This window comes from Micrasema longulum, unplaced genomic scaffold (genome assembly GCF_059751315.1).
Source record: "Micrasema longulum isolate JH-2025_06_02 unplaced genomic scaffold, ASM5975131v1 h1tg000165l, whole genome shotgun sequence".
Taxonomy (NCBI): domain Eukaryota; kingdom Metazoa; phylum Arthropoda; class Insecta; order Trichoptera; family Brachycentridae; genus Micrasema; species Micrasema longulum.
This window is the reverse complement of record NW_028277370.1, coordinates 392,764-413,215: the sequence shown is the minus strand read 5'-3', so window position 1 is coordinate 413,215 and position 20,452 is coordinate 392,764. Positions and strand designations below refer to the sequence as shown.

General features: G+C 32.7%; 1 protein-coding gene across 1 annotated transcript in view; it reads left to right on the top strand.

Moving 5' to 3' along the window:
* Positions 1-1,168: 1,168 nt before the first annotated feature.
* Positions 1,169-20,452, top strand: part of Abca3 (ATP binding cassette subfamily A member 3) — a 34,944-nt gene continuing 15,660 nt past the window's right edge. Inside the window, exons 1-11 of the mRNA XM_088242815.1 lie at positions 1,169-1,509; positions 2,642-2,913; positions 8,152-8,316; positions 9,748-10,040; positions 11,006-11,116; positions 12,260-12,404; positions 13,297-13,476; positions 14,885-15,094; positions 15,500-15,591; positions 15,756-15,885; positions 16,791-17,020. Coding sequence (XP_088098941.1) covers positions 1,304-1,509; positions 2,642-2,913; positions 8,152-8,316; positions 9,748-10,040; positions 11,006-11,116; positions 12,260-12,404; positions 13,297-13,476; positions 14,885-15,094; positions 15,500-15,591; positions 15,756-15,885; positions 16,791-17,020 — 2,034 coding nt within the window. The 5' untranslated portion in view covers positions 1,169-1,303. The remainder of the gene's footprint in view (positions 1,510-2,641; positions 2,914-8,151; positions 8,317-9,747; positions 10,041-11,005; positions 11,117-12,259; positions 12,405-13,296; positions 13,477-14,884; positions 15,095-15,499; positions 15,592-15,755; positions 15,886-16,790; positions 17,021-20,452) is intronic.

The window sequence follows — 20,452 nt, the reverse complement described above, 5'->3', positions numbered from 1 at the left end:
AAATTCAAATATCTATCCAAGTAAACCCCGAGATACTTTATTTCGTCCACAGAATTTATATTTAAATTATCAATATTGATATTGTATCCCTGGGGTATATTTTTGTCCTCATAGGCGGGCGACTCTTATTAGTCAATGGATTAATGTTGTCCTTTGTTCACACGTCACCGAAATATTTTTGTATGCTTCAGACGAATTTAATAACTTATTTATTTTCTATAATTTTGCTATCAGTAATTAGCAATTAGTAATCGGAAATGGGTGCGAGGACTAATCAGAGGTACTTGATTCATTTTTGCAATATTTTTTGTGACATGTTGGTACCTACCTCTTTACCAAAACACCGCAGTCACTTTCAGACCTCATATAGGCCTGTCACACACTCGACAAGTGGCATGGGAAGTAGCGAGAAAAAGAGGCAGAGACGTAGTTTGGCAACATTACTCGTCATGACGCACGTCATGCTCCTCGTCGTGCCCACCGCTCCCTATTTTGTCGGTTTTTGAGCGCGAGTCAAGGGACCGGCAATACGAGCGCGAGTGGCTGGCCACATAATCGCCCGGTCGCAGTACGCATCGAGCGCTCATTTTTGAATGATGTGTATTTCTTTGTATGACATTGATATAATTAGCTATACTAAAAATGAATAGCGCGCACGCTGCCACATTTTCATCGTTCATTGTATAGAAAGACAAATGATAAGTGCGGAGCGTCGCGATTAATTGCGCGAGTAGAGCAGTGTGCGGGCAGAGAGAGCAACATCGGGCGAGAGGGCGGCAGCGCGAGGAGCAAAGTGATGAGCAGCGCAAGGAGCATGGTGTGGCGGGCTAATGTAACTAAATATTTAACATGGCAAATCACAAAGTTAATGCTTTAAATATTGATTTTACTTTCTGATCTATCTACATAATGTATGCACACAAAAACTCTAAATAGTAAAACACAAAATGTGATATTTATAAATTTTACCTATTAAATAATCATGCGAAAATTATGTTTATCTTAGTTCAATATCTTTTCCTTTTAAGGAAATTAAGTATAGAGAGGCAACATTTGACGACCGTATAATGTTAATGGATATTTTTTTACTAGCTTAGTCTTGAAATGGTATTATTTTACGCAAATGTAAAATGAAATTATGCTAATGTACTATTTCTTTTTTTGATTCCAGATAGCACTTACGCATGACAATATAGAAATATAGAGATCACGTGCCGCAGCAAGGCGAAACTAATGAGCCGCCTATGTTTATAACGGCATTAGACTAAATATTGAAGTAAAAGTTCGGGAGTCAGAAGTCAGGATGCCAAACTCCTGGGACAAGTTCTGTCTGTTGACATGGAAGAACGTCTTGCTGCAGAAGCGCCACCTGAAGCAGACGGCCGTAGATATCTTCTCTCCCGTCATGTATACAATCCTCATGGTGTTGATCAGAAGTCTCGTGGAGCCAGAAATGAAACCTACTTTGAATTATAAACCGTTCTCCGCGGGAAAATTCATCAAACTAAAGTAAGTATCCGGACGCTGAATTATGAGTTCATATCTTCAAACTGTTCGACATTGAAAAAATATATTCAGGGTAGCCAGGCACTCGAGGCAAAAAATGTGGTGATAGAATACCCTTAGACCAATTGGCATATTAATATAATACACATGGATTTTCCTCGAGCCCACTGGTGAATGCCAAACAAATACGAGCACGTGAAACTAAATATGAAAATTTTCATTTAGACCATTATTGTAACCTTAAGCATTATTGATTGATTTGGTGTTTATTTTGTAGAACTCCATATCGTCACCTAGGACATCAAAATTAAAACCTTCAAACTCCTTCACGTTTATAAGTCAAAATGCAATACTCGTAACTTCTTTGTTTACGGCCATTTTGTATTTAAATCTCTTAATTTTCGCTCGTCTTGTTCATTGCTACTACTTTTAATTGGATTTTTTATTTTTACAAAAAAGAAATATCTTATACAAGAATGGGCGTCTAAAACAGCTTTGTAAAATTTTTATGTGAATTATTGGTGCAAATCAACTATCTTTATCAACATTCTCGAATGCACTCCAAAAAACTTGACAGATATGTGAAAATCGAAGTTAATACTATATTTTTCCTATATATAGTAGTATTGTTTACTTATTTTTTTATTGCTATTATTGAATTTTCTGAATTCAATAATGTTTAATAGCATAAAGTAAAAAACTTGTAATTTCTAAGTCGTGTTTGTTTTCCTAAAGTGTAAACCTCTTAACTCCGTTTATTGGTTAATATAAGTCAACGCGTGTGTAATCTCTAAGTCAACGCTCGTGTCGGTTTGTTTTCCTCGTAAATAAATACAGTTCGTTGGCGAAAAAAAAGCACGATTAAAAATAAATAAAAATAGCATTTTTGAAACATTTTCCATATTTACACCGGTGAAATTCAAATATGTGATTGCGCACCAGGATTATACGTCGCGAAACGTTAATATTTTGACATTTAATATTAGGTGTTCACGGATGTTCCATTGTGGTTGCGAATACGATAAACAAGCACGGTGAGAAATTGTTATCACGTCGCTTATTAGCACGTCGATAGTTATTTGTGATTGAGCTGCAGGTGTGGATAAGGCTTTGATGATTGATGATTTTCTTGCAGTTCTACACCTTCGTCGCTTATTGAGATGCCCAATTTAACTCTGTCGTTCTCTCCCGATACAAATATGACGAGGAATATATTGTCTAATGCTTTGCAATACTTGGTCATGGAAAATTTGGGTGTAGCGGCTAGCTTTGTATCGGCCGCTGCGATTATGAAACTTTTTAGCATCAATGGATATCCGAACTCTAAAGCTATGATGGACCGCTTAACACACCCCCTCAGTAACAGCAGTAATTTTTGTGGAATACAATTTGATGACTCGTTAGCAGGTAAATATGCGCAATGAGGAGCAATATTTTTACCATGTCCCATTTTTAAAAAAAAAAATATTTTTTATTTTATTCAGTCTTTAGCTAGTACAAACATAATACTTGAATGTCCTAATATTAACTTATATCTAATTATCAATAAAATATATACGAATTATTAACATTTCTAAACAAAATAATATATGTACACATGTACACTTAAAAGCTATCACAAAAATATTGCTGCAGAGAGCAAAACATTTTAAACAAATTCACCATATTACAAAACAAAGCTCCAAGAACCATCCCGAGAAAATAAAATCAGATACACAAAGGTAAAGTCGATGCTAAATTACTTAATTAACGTACTTACTCATTGTAAACAAAGAAAAACATTTCAACACAATGATTTTCGTTCAAAAAATCATTAAATCGCCATCTTCTTATCTTAGTGCCCTGTCAGGTATCCCCAACATCACTATCACCATCACTCTGGCAAAAGTCTCTCTGTCCTGTGCTGCCGAAAGTTTTGACGAATTTTCAAGTCCGTGTGTGTTTCTTTATTTACTATATAAATACTTACATACGCAAAACCTGTGTTAATGTAAATATCATAGAATTAAGAATAGTCCAGAAGGAGCGTAGAATCATATTTGAATACATCGGCCTGTGTCAAAAAATCCCCCCACTTTGCCCCACTTTCGCCGCGCGCATTCGTGAAGTCGCCGCGAAATGTTGCCATATGGGAAAAATATAATCATAACACAAATGTAAAGTAAAAAAAAAAGCAATTGGTTAATTTCTCTAAAATTTTATTGTACACGCGGAAACATTGATTGACTCAACCACGACACAACCGAGTACATAAGTAAAGGGTCATTTAATAAGAGAAATTGAATTAATGAACTTTGAACTTAAAATATAAAACAAATTTTATTTTACATAAAACGGATATTTTTATATCATGTTGAATAATATTTGATGTTTTAAGATAATGTCGGTCAAATGTCCACCACGGCGTTGTTTAATCCGAGGTCCAATTTTCATTAGTTGCTTCATTAGATGAGAAAAGTAGGGTAAAACAATTTAGTACACTGGCAACACTAACGAAATGTCCATTTTGTTTTCTTCGACAATCCGGCAGATGAGTAATGCATTTGCTACTTGCACATGCATTTGCGAATTACACATACAATGTGATCCCATCCTGTTTCTTTAAAATCCTAGTAGTATTTCTACACTTTAAAACGACACAATACGGCATAGTTGAATTCAAATCGGGAGTTGGGTACTGAGCGACGTCTACAAAGTAACAAATGGGTCGAAACGTAAAACTACTCTTTTAAGAGTAGTTTAGTCGCCTTCTGTTTGATTCTGGTTTCTGGACTATTCTTAAGTCTATGATTAAGAGTTTCAATTTTGTTTTATATGTAGAATTTTTGAAAAATTAAATTTACCGTTTCTGGGAATGTACGTATTTTATGTTAATTTTGTATTTTAAATGTTTTATTTTTCATAATGAAGCTAAAAACAATATAAAGATAATCTATATGTATGGATATGACACTAATTATTTTATTATTTTTTTTTTTTATTATTATTTTATTATTTTTTCACGCCCATAAGGCTTTTACATACATGAAAATTTTACAAAATATAAGTATATAAACAACATTAAATTTAAAAAATACAATATAAAGCAACAAAAGATAGAACGGTGTTAAGAAGTAAAGTTGGTATAAAAAAGAAGATGAGTATATAAACAGCATAGATTTAAAAAAAAAACACAATGTAAAGAAATAAAATAAAGGAACAAAATAAAGGAACAGTGTTAAGAAGTATAGTTGGTATAAAAATAAAAAGATGAGTGTATTAACAACATAAATTTAAAAAAAAAATATATAATATACTGTAATAAAATATAGAACTGTGTTTTAAAGTTAAGTTGGTTTTAAAAAAATTAAAGAAATATATATATATTTCTATTTTTTTTAATAAGCTAAAGAAATACAATTAAAGGTTTAAAGCAGCTAGGTACATAATGTTATAAAATACAATATGAACAGAATATTAAGTTCTATTTGATAAGGAACATATACATTGATATTTAAAATTTACAAGACTCACGCTAAAGACATCGATGTTGTTAGCATATTGGTTCGCGAGTACATGCATCCGCATTACTGGCGAATTCGCGCTGTAATTGGTCGATGATGGACCGCAGTAGAACAAAGTATTACATCGGGTAACTCGACCAGGCACTCGCACATTAATCAAATTGATAAGTTCACAACAATCGAACATCGACATTATTATTTTAAACAAAAAAAGCAAGTCATTTAATTTTCGTCTGTTTTCTAATGTTTGGATGTTTAAATAATCATTTAAGTATGAGTAATTTATGTATTCAATCGGTATACTTAATTTAAAATTGATAAAACGCAAAAATTTATGCTGAACTCTTTCGATGTCCTTAACATGAACCCTGTAATGCGGTGACCATATAACTGAGTTATACTCGAGTTGACTTCGCACTAGGGCAATATACAATGTTTTCATTATGTTTATAGACTCAAAATCCCGTATCGTTCGCAGCAAAAATCCCAAGGTTCTCATGCTCTTATTTGTAATGTTTTGTATATGTTTAATAAAACTCAGTTTTTCGTCAAAAAGAATACCTAAGTCTGTCATCTCTGTAACTTTTTCTAAAGGTGAAGAATTTATTTTATACGTGAAAACGATGGGATTCCTGTTGCGGCAGAATGTCATAATTTTGCATTTTTGAATATGAAGAAATAAATTATTTTTTTTACACCAATTATACAAATTATTAATATTTGATTGCAGAGTTTCACAATGATTAATGTCCGATATTTTTTTAAATATTTTAATATCGTCCGCAAAAAGCAAAACTTCGACATCATGGAAACAGGATGTAATGTCATTTACGAACATTAGAAAAAGAACAGGCCCTAGGTGACTGCCTTGTGGAAGACCACTAGAGGCAGAAAAACAGTCTGATTTTACATTTTTGATTTTTACATATAGATACCTGTCAGATAGATAAGCTCGAAACCAATCAAGGATAGTTCCACGAAAACCCAAACCATACAGCTTACTTAGTAATATTTTGTGAGAGACTTTGTCAAACGCCTTAGTAAAATCGGTGTATATACTATCAACTTGATTTTTATCATTAAAGGCTTCCGATATGTAATTATGGTAAAGAATTAGGTTTGTGGCAGTTGACCGCGCCTTTATAAAACCGTGTTGTTTAGTGTCTATTATATTTGAGACATCATGTTGAATTTGGTCAAGTATGAGTGACTCAAAAAGTTTGGGTATGACTGATTGGATGCATATAGGACGGTAGTTTTTAATATCTGAGTCGTCCCCCTTTTTAAAAATTGGAGTTATATAGCTAGATTTCCATTTGGAGGGAAAACATCCCATTGACAATAGTTTATTGAAAAACGTGGTGAGAGGTTCAGCTATAACTGAGGCACATTTTTTGAGAAAAATAGGCGGAACATTATCAGGACCTGCTGATTTATTTTCATCTAAAGAGAGTAGTCTCTTCTTACAAGACAACATATTAATTTTACAGTTTGAAAGCGTAATTGTTTTATCAAAAGTAAAAGTTGGAATCTTATCATCTGGAATAGGTTCATCATACACTTCCTTAAAGAAATTTGCAAAAAGGTTTACAATATTTTCAGTGCCATTCACTAATTTTCCATCTAGATGCATAGCACTTGGATATTCGAAATGAGAATTGTTTAATTTTTTTATGTAGTTCCAAAGATTGTTTGAGTTTAACGCCGAATTTTCCATACTTTTTACATACGATTTAAAGCATATCTTGGAAAGCGTTTTACATTCGTTTCTTGTTTTGGAAAATTCCTGATAATCATGAATACTCCGACTTTGCTTAAATTTTTTGTGTAGTACTTTTTTTGAATTTAGTAAAATTTTAAGTTCAGCGGTAAACCACTTTGGATAGTTTATTTTAAGTTGATACTTGGGGACAAAGTTATCTATAGAATTAAAAATTATGTCATACATATGGCAAATAGATATTTCTGTATTATCATTATTTAAAAAAGTCCAGTCAGTTTTAGAAAGTTGATTAATAATTGAATCAAAATCAGCCTTTTTGTAATTTAAAGAAATATCAGTGTGTTTTGAACAGGTTTCGTGTAAATATAATGTTAATTCAAGAGGAGGGTGGTAATCATCAATTGGCAAGATCGGATCAACGCTCTTTTCAACATTAAGGTTAGCATAATTTGACAAAACTAAATCTAGCAACTTATTTTTCACGTTATAAATAAAATTATGTTGATAAAAATTTAAAAAGTTAATCATGTCCAGTATTGGTCGCGCCCGATCGTTCTCACTTTCACTATGAATATAGCCACTCTCACTATTTCCCCACGACAAGTTGGGAAGGTTGTAGTCACCAAATATAATTAGTTTGTTGTTAGGGTATTTTGAACACAAAAACTCGATGTCTTCACAATGCCTCTGATAATTTTCTGAATCTGTAAGTGGTGGAAAATAGACACATCCAATTATGAATTTTTCAAAAGCTGTGCTCACTTGAACGAATATTTGTTCTGAGATGAGATTATTATTTTTAAGGTGTTTTGATGAATATTTCTTATTAATCGCCAGCAATACTCCCCCACCTCTTGATTTAGTACTTGTAGAAGGTGAGCGATCACATCTATAAATTTTATGGTTAGGGAAACCTAGTTCTGAAGATTTAATACTTGGATCCAACCATGTTTCGGTGAGTACAAACATATCGTAATGAAGTGTTGGTAAAATTAGTCTTAAATCATTTAATTTTGTACGAACGCCCCGGATATTTTGATAATAAAAGTGTAGTGGCACCCTTCTTAGTTTTTTGGTAGAGTTTGAGTTATTCTCGGAGTCGAGTTTATGTATTTGATTGTGATATTTTCTTCACCGTTTATCTTACGTAATTCCAATTCCTCTCGCAATTCTTGCAATTCTTTCTGTTGAAGAGGGCTCAAGTCTGAGTAGATTTTTATATTATTTTTTAATAATCTGCGCTTGCTTAATATACTCCTAATGAATAAATGAATAAATGAAACTAATGAATAAATGAAATATAAAAAAAACATGACCATAAACTAATTACGCCCTAGATGTGACACCAAGAACTTAGAAAAGACCATAAATTAAGATCTTCGATAAATAATGCTTTCTTTATTTTTTATCAATAAATAGGTATTGATTACTGGCCGGATAACCTGAATTTGACTCTGCATTTTCCCGCCGAGTTAAAAACAGTATCATTTCTGAGTTACTTCAACTGGAAAACAAACTACCTATTCCCAATCGTACAAACTCCAGGACCTCGTTTACCCTTTTCTAATACCGGTGGACACCCAGGTAAGATCTTTATTTTATTATATAAAGTACATACGCATACCGAATTGTACAACCAGAAACTGCCAACATTCAATCCTAATTTTCGTTTCATAATACAGTGGAATCTAGAATCACGGATAATGTTATCAATCGGATACTGTTATCATAATCAGTCAGTCTCAAAACCATATAGATATAATAATAGAATTCCAATCGTCTATGCGCTTAGTAGCTGCAAGACGTGTTGTAATCTTACTCCTTTTTATTAGTCATATTTTTATTTTTTAAAATATCATTAATACACTAGCTTTGGAATCGAAAAACTAGTGGTTACATTTAACTATAGTAAAAATGCGGGTGAAACAACACACTGATAGTAGAAAGATAGTAAAACCAAAATCGTTGTTAAATTAAACTAAAGTAAAACTTTACTTTTACTAATGATCAAACAACCGGGCCAAAGAGTTAAAAAAACCCATGGATTTTATCTTTTCAAGAAAATAGGAAATTAAACAGCGCTTTTCAAAGTTTTTAAGAGGAAAGTAGGAGAGATTAAGGAAGAGAACTTCTCTCTCCTCTCTCCCCGAGGAATGCAGCTGTGTACTTAAACATTTCGCAATTTCTCATCCAAAATCTTAAAAAATAGAGCAAATATTGAAACTTTTCACATTTCAAATCAAACTGTAGATTAGAAGCAGATCAATCTGGGAAAAACAATCAAGTTGAGTCGGGATTAAAATTTTGGCTCAGCAATGTTCATGAATGCTTTTTTTTATCCTCTGCCTAATGTTATTAGCCTGTTTTCAAAAGTTACATTTTGGGACGCGTAATTTTTGCAATAAACAGATTCTACTGTACTTTAGACTGTATGCAAAGAAACTGTGCTTTGGTATCATATATAATGTTTTTTCAGTCAAGTCTTTTTATTCAAAATTTTAACTCTTTTTCTATTGTAATTTTCCTTATATTTTTTGTAAAATGGCGTTTTTTGCGTTTATATTATGTAAAATTATTTGATTGAATTGGCTTGAATACAGTTCATTATAAATTATTGTGAAAAATGAACGTTGTCATTTGTTTGTAGCTGTTAGATTTAATTTTTAATCATCATTTTCTTATATTATAGTCGCTGCAGTATGATAATATCTAATAAATGTTTTAACACATTCATCAGACACTACATGGCAGTATATGATAAATGAAAAAATATTTATTATGTAGGCAGTTTAAATTATAAAAACTCTAAAAATATTTATTACGCACTGCAGTATGATAATTTCAATGCATTGAATACACTTTTAGACATTGTAATATGATGGTTTACGCAATAAATTCTTTGAAAATATGACAGTTTACATAATGAATGCATTAAGACAATATTTTGGTTTAAAATAAATCACGATTCATGAATGCATACAAGTAAATATTAAAGTACTATGATTTTTATTCTAGATTATGCAAGAGAAGGCTTTATGCAAATTGCGCATGCCATTTTTCGTCAGTTGACATTAGAAAAGTGGAAAACATCTTCGACCAAAAGTCTGGATTTTGAAAGTCTCTTCGAGCGCGCTGGTCCGGATTTTCCGGAAGTCCAATTTCAGAGATTTCCACACCCCAAATATCTCCAAGACGATATGATACTAAATCTTGGTGTATTTGTTCCCATCATCATAATGCTCAGTTTCCAGTATAGCTGCATCAATACTGTCAAAGTTATTGCCATGGAGAAAGAGAGACAATTAAAGGTTATACTTTTTTCAAATTTATAATAAGTACAAAAGCTGTGATCATTTCTTCGTTTTCTTAACCCGCGCTATTAACTTTAAAGTTAATTTTTAATGAAAAAAGTTGTACTAATTGAATTTTTTAAATATTGATTCGAAATTACGTTTTTCATTATTTTCCCCCTACAAAAAATAGTTACATATTTCACTCACACAACATGTCGTTGACAGCAATCCATCAATGGGTAACTCAAATTTGACCGCTTAATTATCAGCAATTTTGTATGGAACCTTAGTGGTTATTTTTTACCAAATATTTTGTTTTTAAGGTTTTCTTGATTTTTTAGTGTTTTATCCTCAGAGTAATAATTAGGTTACGCATCATTACTCTGATGTAATACTGACCCCCTACTGACTTACGCTGTATCTTTTTTGAGATACATATTATTTGAAAAATGTGTTTTATCTCTTTTCTGTTAACAATTTCTTCGTTCAAATGAGAGATGGATGCTATTTAGTGTGGTGAAAAATATTAAATCATAATCTAAAATACAGAAAAGAAATAGGGCCTTACTCATAAACTCGGTGTAAAGTTACGCCGAAGTATAGTGGTATAATTCGGATAGAAATACCATCCTTATTCTACCACTATAATAAGGATGGTATTTCCATCCGAATTATACGACTATACTAAAGTGTAACTTTATGCCAAGGTTATGAGTAAGGCCAGTAAGACAAATTAAGACAACGATATGGAGGTACCAAGAAATAAAAATAAAAAAGTTAAGCAATTTTTTTGACCTGAAAAATTGTGAATTTAGTGCTCTAATGATTCATTTTATTTAAATTTATATATTCTTTTGTTGGTTTTTTAAGCCAAAAAATTTGACCTTTTTTTTACCAAAAAAACACATAAAAAAGATGTAGTCAAATAAAATGTGATTAATAATAATTACTATTAACATTAGTATTGTTGCTGGTTACAGGAAGTAATGAAGATAATGGGGTTGGATAATTGGCTCCATTGGACAGCGTGGTTTTTAAAGACCTTTAGTTATAACATGGTCTCCGTTGTACTGATTGTTATATTAATGAAGGTAAGTCATCATTATTCATAACTCATATCACTCTCCCCATACCTCAATGTGCATTAGGCACTGTATTAGTACTCAATTTGTAGCATATTTTTATTTAAGTCGAGCAGCGCTTGCTAACGTCACTCAACATAAACATTCTCGTTTTCATTGTGGTATCTTGCCATAAATGTCTTATTAAATAATTTTGTTTGTTTGGGTCATAATGGGGTGGATAACGTGTGGGGTATTTACGAAATGTTTCCAAGGTTCTCTTTTACACACAAATTTCTTCATTCTACTTGAATACAGCGATTTTCATTTTCATCACATAATAGTCAGCCATTTAAAAAAATATATGTATTTTGATTGAGTAATAAAATATGTTATTCTTATCTGAAACAAATTGTTATGGCTACACTCTTTAACTCGCACCTCTGTATCAAACTCTTACTGCATAATTTTGTTGTATATTTTTGTGACTAATCGTTTTGCTACCGGTGGAATGAATGAAAAGTAGTTATCTTGGGGTAATTACTACGGCTAGATAACTTTAAAATCAGGATTGAGGTACCCACTAAAAACACTTCTTTGTATCTTCCCCCATGAATGCTACAAGTAGACAAATCATGATTAATTTAAATCATATTATGATGATTTGAATACATTGTTATTTTTCGAACTATATGAACTCATTTGACTGGTCTTTTTTTTGGTTGTCTGGAAGATATTGCTTAAGTAAGAAGTCCGCCGAAGTTCTTATTTAAGGGACAATAGAGCCGCCATTTATGACCCTGTAACTTTGTGTCGGGATTTAATTGATACATCTCAGGCAGGGGACAGTCAATTTTTTAAATTATTATTTTTTTAGTTTATTCTGATAAAAAATATGTGGTTAAACTAATATTATATTTTTGTCTTACAATATTTCAATGTTCTTCAGTATTCTTCAATTCTGTAATATTTATTTTATATCAATGAACATTCATTCCGAACCCTTAACTTATGATTTTGTCAAAACTCAAATCATATAGGAAGAAAATATACATATTGATAGCAGTGACTGAAAATCTACACACTTAATAAATAATTTGTTTGTATTACATGGATCGCATCTAAAGCATTTCAGAAAACATAATAATTTATTTATCATACCTTTAATTCCAGGTGGAATGGTACAGTACTAAGGATGGTCTGGGAGGCTACTCTGTTTTCACGTATACCCCGTGGCACTTCTTACTTTTCTTCTTAATGGTCTTTATGGCAACTTCAGTCTGTTTTTGCTTCATGATAAGTGTCTTCTTTTCAACCGGTAAATTTTCTTAATAATTATTTGAGCTTAACTGTGTAGGCACTGGCAATAAGTTAAACTTTAGATTTTTTACCTTTTTTTGATAATATAAGACTGTAGTCTATCAAAAAGATACAAAATCAATTAAGAGCATTGGTGTTCTTGTGGTTTCCTCTTATGGTATTGTTTAACAACAGCAATACCAAAGACCCAATGGATTGTCATCATTAATATAAAACATTTAATTTTTTTATGTTGACGGCTTTAGTTCCGATCTTAACTTATTATTTTTTTCATTTACAAATGTGTAATAAAGTTATTGAAATTGTTAATCTTTCTAAAATTGTTTTGTGTTTTGCTTGAAACCGTTCTATTTTAATTTTTCCCCTTTGGCTTTAATTTACTGTAAATGGTGAAGACATTTTAAAAATATTTTTTAAGGCAGAATGTGCTCTAAAAATAAATAAGGCTAAAAATAAACTCACAAAAACATATGAATTATTTTATCATCAATAAAGATATTTTGTTAAAACAAAAAAACCTTTAAATTAACATTAAAAAACTCCACCAAAGAAGTGAAAAAGATCTATGTATATTGTACATGGATGTAACTCTTTCAACTGGCATAATCGTTGGCAGGTGAGTCCTGTACGTATATTATGATCGTAAACGGTCTACACTGACATTGTCTTAGATTTTTATCTGGAACATAAAAACTAATGCTCCACAATATTTCAGGGTTGTCAATAGTACTGCACCATTATATAAAATAAATGATTTTACACATCCCTTCTGGTCTGCAAGCAAATGTATTGTAAGCATAACTTTTGAGAGTCAGTGGAATAGAGGCATGGATAATATCCGAAATTTCGTTTAAAATGAATTGCTCAACTGATCACTTTGTATCTTCCAGCTAACTTGGCGGCTACTGTGGCAGGAGTACTGTGGTTCTTGTCTTACGCTCCGTTCACATTCTTATCAACTGAGTTTGTGCCCTTTTCCTCGAGTTCGAAGCTGGCATCCTGCCTCGCTTCCAACACGGCTATGGCTTTTGGCTTCCAGGTTATAATGGATAACGAAGCCACAGCCGGAGGTAACTATTTATTCAATTACATTTTTTTCTATGGATATGTTTATACAAATTATGTTCCTGCTCGGAGTGGCTAAGAGTATCTTCGTGTAATATTTCCCGTTATTTCCCCTACTAAGGTGGCATGCGAATACTGAAATAATAAAATCAACGTCATCTCCTTATCGGCATCGAGAGATACGTAGGGCACTACAATGGTACTTCGATTGCAGTGAACCATTTTTACAGGATTTTTACTTGAGAGTAGCCTGCTAGTCGAAAAAAAATTATCCAGGGTTCTAGTTGTATCACTCATAGAATTATTTTCTTCGTTTCACAAGGCGGTAACTTAGATGTATGAGAGGGTACCCAAAAGAAATCAAACTAATATTGTGATAGGTGGAGTTTTTGTGGTACGAGGTTCTGCTGATAGGATCATGTAGAACTACCTTTTATTAATCAGAATACCAAGTGTCTTTGCTGGAGAAGGTTCCGTTTGGCTGGTGAGAATTTTTTTGCTGCAGTTGTTTTGTGTGCTTGTCGTTTTTGTCATGGATGATCGAGTGCTCCAACAAGTTTTGTTTTCTGCTCGGGAAAACGGGCACAAAAACTCTTGAAATGTTAACAACGGCCTGCAAACATGATGCCTTGTAGAAAACTTGAGTGTTTGAGTGGTTTTACCATTTCAAAAGAAATAAAATGTTAATTGATGACCAACCTTGTTTTGGAAGTCTTTCGACAAATCGAACCGATGAAAATGTTGTTAAAATTTGTCAAATCATCCTGATAAACCAATGGCAGACCACCAAAGAAGTTTTGAAGCTATCTGGAGTGACTTGGAGTTCAGTGAAGCAAATTTTAAATAAAGATTTGGGGATGATAAGGATGACGGCCAAATTTGATCTCACACAGCCCTTTTTGTGTGAATTTTTGTTCAAATAAAGTACAACCACTTTGCTCTACCACCCCTATTCACCTAATCTAGCCCCCTGCGACTTCTTTTTATTCTTTTAAATGAAAAAATACAAGAAAGAATAACATTTTACCAACATTTCTGAGGTTAAGAAAAAAAAACCATGGAGGCATTGTCAAGCATTGTGGAAAACTAATATTAACAATATTTCCAGCAATGGAATAAAATATTGGCCTGAACCATTAGCTTCAATGGAGGGTACTTTAAAGGCTAATAAAAGTTTTTTGAAAAATAATTTAAAAAAAAAAAAAAACAATTCTGCTTCTTTTGGGTACCCCCTTGTATTTATAAATATGTCTGATTCTAAAGCTAGCCATCAAGCAAGAGGCCCAGCTTGGCAGGCTTCGCTCACTCAACCGCACACGGGGTGACACTTATCGGTGTACCCTATACAATAGTTATATCTAAAAAATACATTTTTTAAATCCAATCACACTTCTTTCTCATTGATATTTCCAGGGATGGAATGGTCTAAGATCTGGACTCCTGTGACAGCGGGCGAACTAATGATGGGAAACATCCTGCTGATGCTGGTTGGAGACGCCATCTTGTATCTGCTGGTGGCGCTCTATGTGGAGCAGGTGTTCCCTGGATCCTATGGAGTCCCCCAGCCTTGGTACTTTCCCGTATCGGGGAAGTTCTGGAAGTCCATCTTTCGTTCCACGTCTGGTGAGCTTATATACAAATCTGCTCATTAATTCTAGTATATACTCTCTCTCTCTCTCTCTCTCTCTCTCTCTCTCTCTCTCTCTCTCTCTCTCTCTCTCTCGAGGATGTTAAAAAGGATACTATGTTAAAATATGGTATTGAAGTGTCGCCAAGTGATTATTTTGTTAGGAAAAAGTTCCTCAGCACATGTAATCAAGTTCAAGAAAAGGCATAGTTTAAACAGGCATTTTGTACCTGTTACTACCAAAGCTGGACATGAAGCGAGGACACAACTATAAAGAAGTTGTGGTTGGTGAATGCGGTGATTTCTATTCATGTAAAAAAAAGATAGAGATACGCTGTAATTGGTGTATCTTTATAATGACAAATATAGTATAAATTATTGATACAAATTATTTTCAACAGTTGTGGAAGATATACCGCAGGGTAATAACTTGGAAAATAATAATGCTTTAGAACCGGACCCCAAAGGACATAACGTTGGAATTAATTTAATTGTAAGTTTCTTTTGTTTTATTTTTTAATAATTACTAGTGATTATATTTTTAAAACTAAGGAAATAAGCGATAGTTTCAAGATATGTCAAACACTGTAATGGCACTTTCTGTGTTGTATCATAATGTTTATAAACTCAATAGAAATGCAATGTTTTTATTTACAGAACTTGACTAAAATCTACAGAAAGAAGGTTGCAGTTGATAAACTTAATTTCAAGATATTTGAAGATCAAATCACAGTAATCTTAGGGCACAATGGAGCTGGAAAAACTACCACAATGTCGATGCTCACTGGTAAATTTTTTATGTAATTTAGAATATTAAAATGTAAAAGTGACGACTTGCTCCAATTTTTGTTTGAAAGTAAGCCACCAGTTATGCAATTATGAACAGTCATCAACAAACAAATGAATCGAAGGCTGCAATATTTTGTCTTTTTGTTTTTTTTTTTAAATTTTTCTCATATCCCCAGATTTTCATTTCTCTTATTCAGATTTCTCAAAAAAACTAAAGATGGTATTTAATAGTAATAAATTAATCCAAAAAATTATATTCAAACATTATTATGTCACAAAACATGACACTTAAGGCAGGGTTACATTGTTATTGGAGCTATCTGGTGCGTACCACTTCTATGTATTTTATATGGTTAGAATTACACTCCTCAAGCTCATGGCGCAGTCCCGATCCAACGATTTTTAAGTCTGCACCAGAGGGATGGAGGGGGGTTATGCCACGTCACAATACACAAGAAGTGTGTAATTCTACCTTTATAATTGGATATTACCAGCTAAAAAAATATTTGTGGTTCCGTATTCTTACTGTTTTTTTCCTCTTTTTTTCAATTGTATTGTGTGAAATAGAACCAGAATCCTGGATGAGCATTTTTGATTCGCAAATCTCAGGTAAAAATCCTAAAAATGGTGAGAATAAGTCGGCCTCGTAGTGTAGTGGTTGACGCATTCGCCTACCATTCTTGAGGTCCCGGATTCAATTCCTGGCCGGGTCCACGTGAAATATTTATTTTATCGTTTGTTTAACACAACAACATTTCACTGTCCCTGGACTGGTACCTGAAGCGTAAGACAGATCATCTTACCTTTCATGTAACAAATATGATCAAGATAAGGAAAATAGGAATAGATAGTAAAATTATGATGATGATGAAATTGTAATGGTCTAAAAAAAAAACTTTGTAGGTATGTTTCCACCTACTTCCGGTACGGCCATCGTGGGTGGGCACGACATTCGTCGTGACGTGTTAGGTGCGCGTTCATCTCTCGGCCTGTGTCCACAGCACAATGTACTATTCTCTGACCTCACTGTGGCCGAGCATATCTACTTCTACGCCAGGTTGAAGGGCGTCACTGGGAAACCCCTGGAAGATGAAGTCAACAAGTACGTCTCCCTCCTGGGGCTAGAAGATAAGGTGGGTTACAGTTTCTCAACATAATTTGAGGTGCTGATGTTCTCATATACTTAAACCCTTGTGTGGCTATGCCACACGAGTCTACGTAGAGTCTACGTAGAATACAAGACTTGAAATATTTCTCTTATTTTTTTAAATAATTAAGTCATATTTTGCTATAACAGGCCTAAATTATTCAACAGTATATCGTCGGTGCATACTGCCAATCTGCTAAATCAACTTTTTCCAGGAGACAGGAAGAACTGTTCTTAAAATCAAATTTAGCACATTATTTACTCTGGTTCATCCTACGATCCACGGTACTGTTCTTCTTCGGAATGCTCGCCTCCTATTGGTTCCATATGATTAGGGAACATCCAATAAGAGTTATTAATCCTCCAATATGGAAATATCATTTTTGTCAAAATTGTAGATTGGCGGTAATGCACGCCGACCGATGATATATTATGTATGTGCTAGATTTTTGTTTTTTTAATACCTGCATTTAAAAATATGTTGTCTTTTGCTTAATGTAACACAATGTTACAGCACCAGAGGGGTTTTTAAGCGCAGTCTTTTAAGAGTTAAAAACATTAGTACTTACTGAAATAGAACATTGTGACCTTATCATAACCAATCACAAAAAAACCCATTTGCAATTTTGTGTTGCCAGTGTTGAAATCAGTTGTAGTTCCAATTTTTACCGATTTCTACTCTTTTTTACAGATTCTAAGAAAACACATGGGTGCCCAATTTCAAAAAATACCCAAGGCCATTTTTGTAGTTCTGAGATATTTAAAGTTTAACCCTTAGACTGCTAAACAACGATATATCGTTGTTGTTAATCCCTATCATAAAGTTCTAACTAGACTGATGCTGACGTCATAATCCCCAAAAGGGTAAATGAATTCGGGAACTGCTTGTTGCACTTAACCGTCAGTGGTATTAAACATTTTCAAAACATAAAAATTACTTATTCGACGGGTTATTATTCAGTTTCGTACCTATTTCAGCCCTAAGGAAAATTTAATACAAAAAATGTTTTCTTACGCGCGGTGAAAATACGAGCATTAAATTGTACAGCAAAGTTTCTTGAAAATTAATAAAAAATAATATAAAATATTTTAATAAAAACGAACTACTTTGAACGACGTCACTTGTTTATATAATTCAACCAATGATAAGAGGGTTGTGGAAGATTTCCGGTCTGCTAATCGTCAATGGAGCAATCGACAGAACAAATCAAGAAGAAGCGGAAGAGAACTTGCGACGTCACACGCGGATTAATTTCGGAAATACAAAACTTTAAAAAATCGTAGCGCTGATAATACGATACATAAAAATTGAAAAAAAAAGCTTTGTTTAGTAGTTTATTAACAAATATATATTTTTTTAAGCAACTAAATTTCCTCATTATACATTTATTTATGATGTTTAAATTTGCAGTGCTTTTAAAAAAAGAGAAACGACTAAACACAGGAGACTTCTAGCTAGCCGGGAACGGAAACAGGGAATTTTTTACATTGCAAAAACAGTGAAATAAAAAATAAATCATTTTAATATTTAGAATTTTTCATCACTTATATGATATTTGAGAAAAATAATTATATTCTGTGTCTTCCCTGCTATTATACCCGATCCAGTGATTACAAAAATATTGATGTATTTCCGTAATGAATAACTAATTGAATACTTTACCTTTAATATAATAGCTCTTATCTAGTAAGGTCCTTATATCACCGGAAAACCCCGTAATTAAGAATATAAACAAATAAGTAAAGAGCCATAAAATATAAAAATAATTCACCATGGAATCTAAATGATTGTCAATTAGGTAGGACGTTTGAATATTAAAAAATCATTTGTTGATTTATTATAATGGGTACCTACAGTAATGTGAAATTTAAATGTTTTAGCTTCTCATTAGGTAGTAATTATTACTCTACAAACAAAACGTAATTATTACTATACAAACTCTATTCTAGAAACTATTCTACAAACAAAACGCAATTGTGGTAAATAAAGTATATCAGCTCGATCTTGATCCAAAAATATTTCAGAAATGCTTCTTCGATTTTGAGCTCTTCATAAGAGTCATATAAACTATCATCACTATCACTTAGAAGTTGATCGTTATTGTCGAATTCACTTTCGGAATAGGTTGAGCTGCTAAGCTTCCGAGTTTCTAGGTGAGGTATTATTATTTCTATATCACTTTTAATATCCGTTATCATTTTGAATGATATACTTTGTAAATTTATTCACAATAAAAAGGACCCTTTGCAGAGTTAACTTGTCAGTTAGAGTAACAAAGTAGGATTAAAAATATAAATGTACACAATATGTAATTTACCACAGCTGTTTGTAATTTCAGCAACTGTTGTCTATCTCGCTCAATCCATTATGCGTGAACTAGCTATTAGTGAAACGGAATATTTTTCTTGGAAGTGATATCAATTTGTGAGACAGTTGTACGAAAACATTATTTTTTTGATTAAAATTATATTATAACATCTACCAAGAAATAACATCACTTCTTAGTACATTTACCCGTTATCATGAAGTTTCAATCTAAATAACTCCATACAAACATTTGGACATACTCAAAATATTGTTGATCGAAATAATTTGCATAAAAAAATATTTTTTAAGTATTTTTAGGCATTACCTAGGAGGTTAAATAATTTATCCAGATGAAACTCGCCGAATTCAATAAAGGTTTTAGCTCTTTTAGTTTGCAAAAGTCAACAGATGCAAGAGTTGAGGTAATGTAAAAATAATCGTGAATGGTGAATATTTCGCAGTGTGTAAAGTGGCCATTTAAAACAGCCAATTACAGATCATAAGTCCTGTAAATGCCTAGACTTCCATATTCCCTTGGCAAAAATGTGTTCCCTCTCTGTTGCAACAAATTCCAAGATACATTTTACTCAAATTTTATTTAGCATGCATTGATGGAAGTGGTAGGTTTGATAATAAGGGCACTTTGCCCCGCAATCAACAAAAAAAACACCATAATACTGTCGTTTCAATAATAACTATTAAAACAATGCGCCTTTAGATTGCTGTGCGAGATCATTTTTGTTTGTTTTTATTTTCGATTAAGAAAGGGTTTACAACCGCTGTACGAGAATGTGCTGCGGGCGGCACGAGTTGTCCATCTTGCTCACTCCACTGGGCTTGAATTAGATATTTATGAAATGGAAGATTTTTCTTGGAATTGCTATTAATTTTTAAAACAGTAGTGTGTTTGGAAAACAACGTATTCGATAAAATATTTTAAAAATGTATTAATAATAAGATTTCTGATTAGATTCTTGAAAAACTGCGTAGCAGCGTAAGGGTTAAGTGTCTATTTTGTTCCTGAAATGTTAAATGACAGAATTTCGAAAAATTTAAAATACGTATTGTAAACTTTTTCTTCTTCTTTATTTTAAGATAAAAAAATACAAA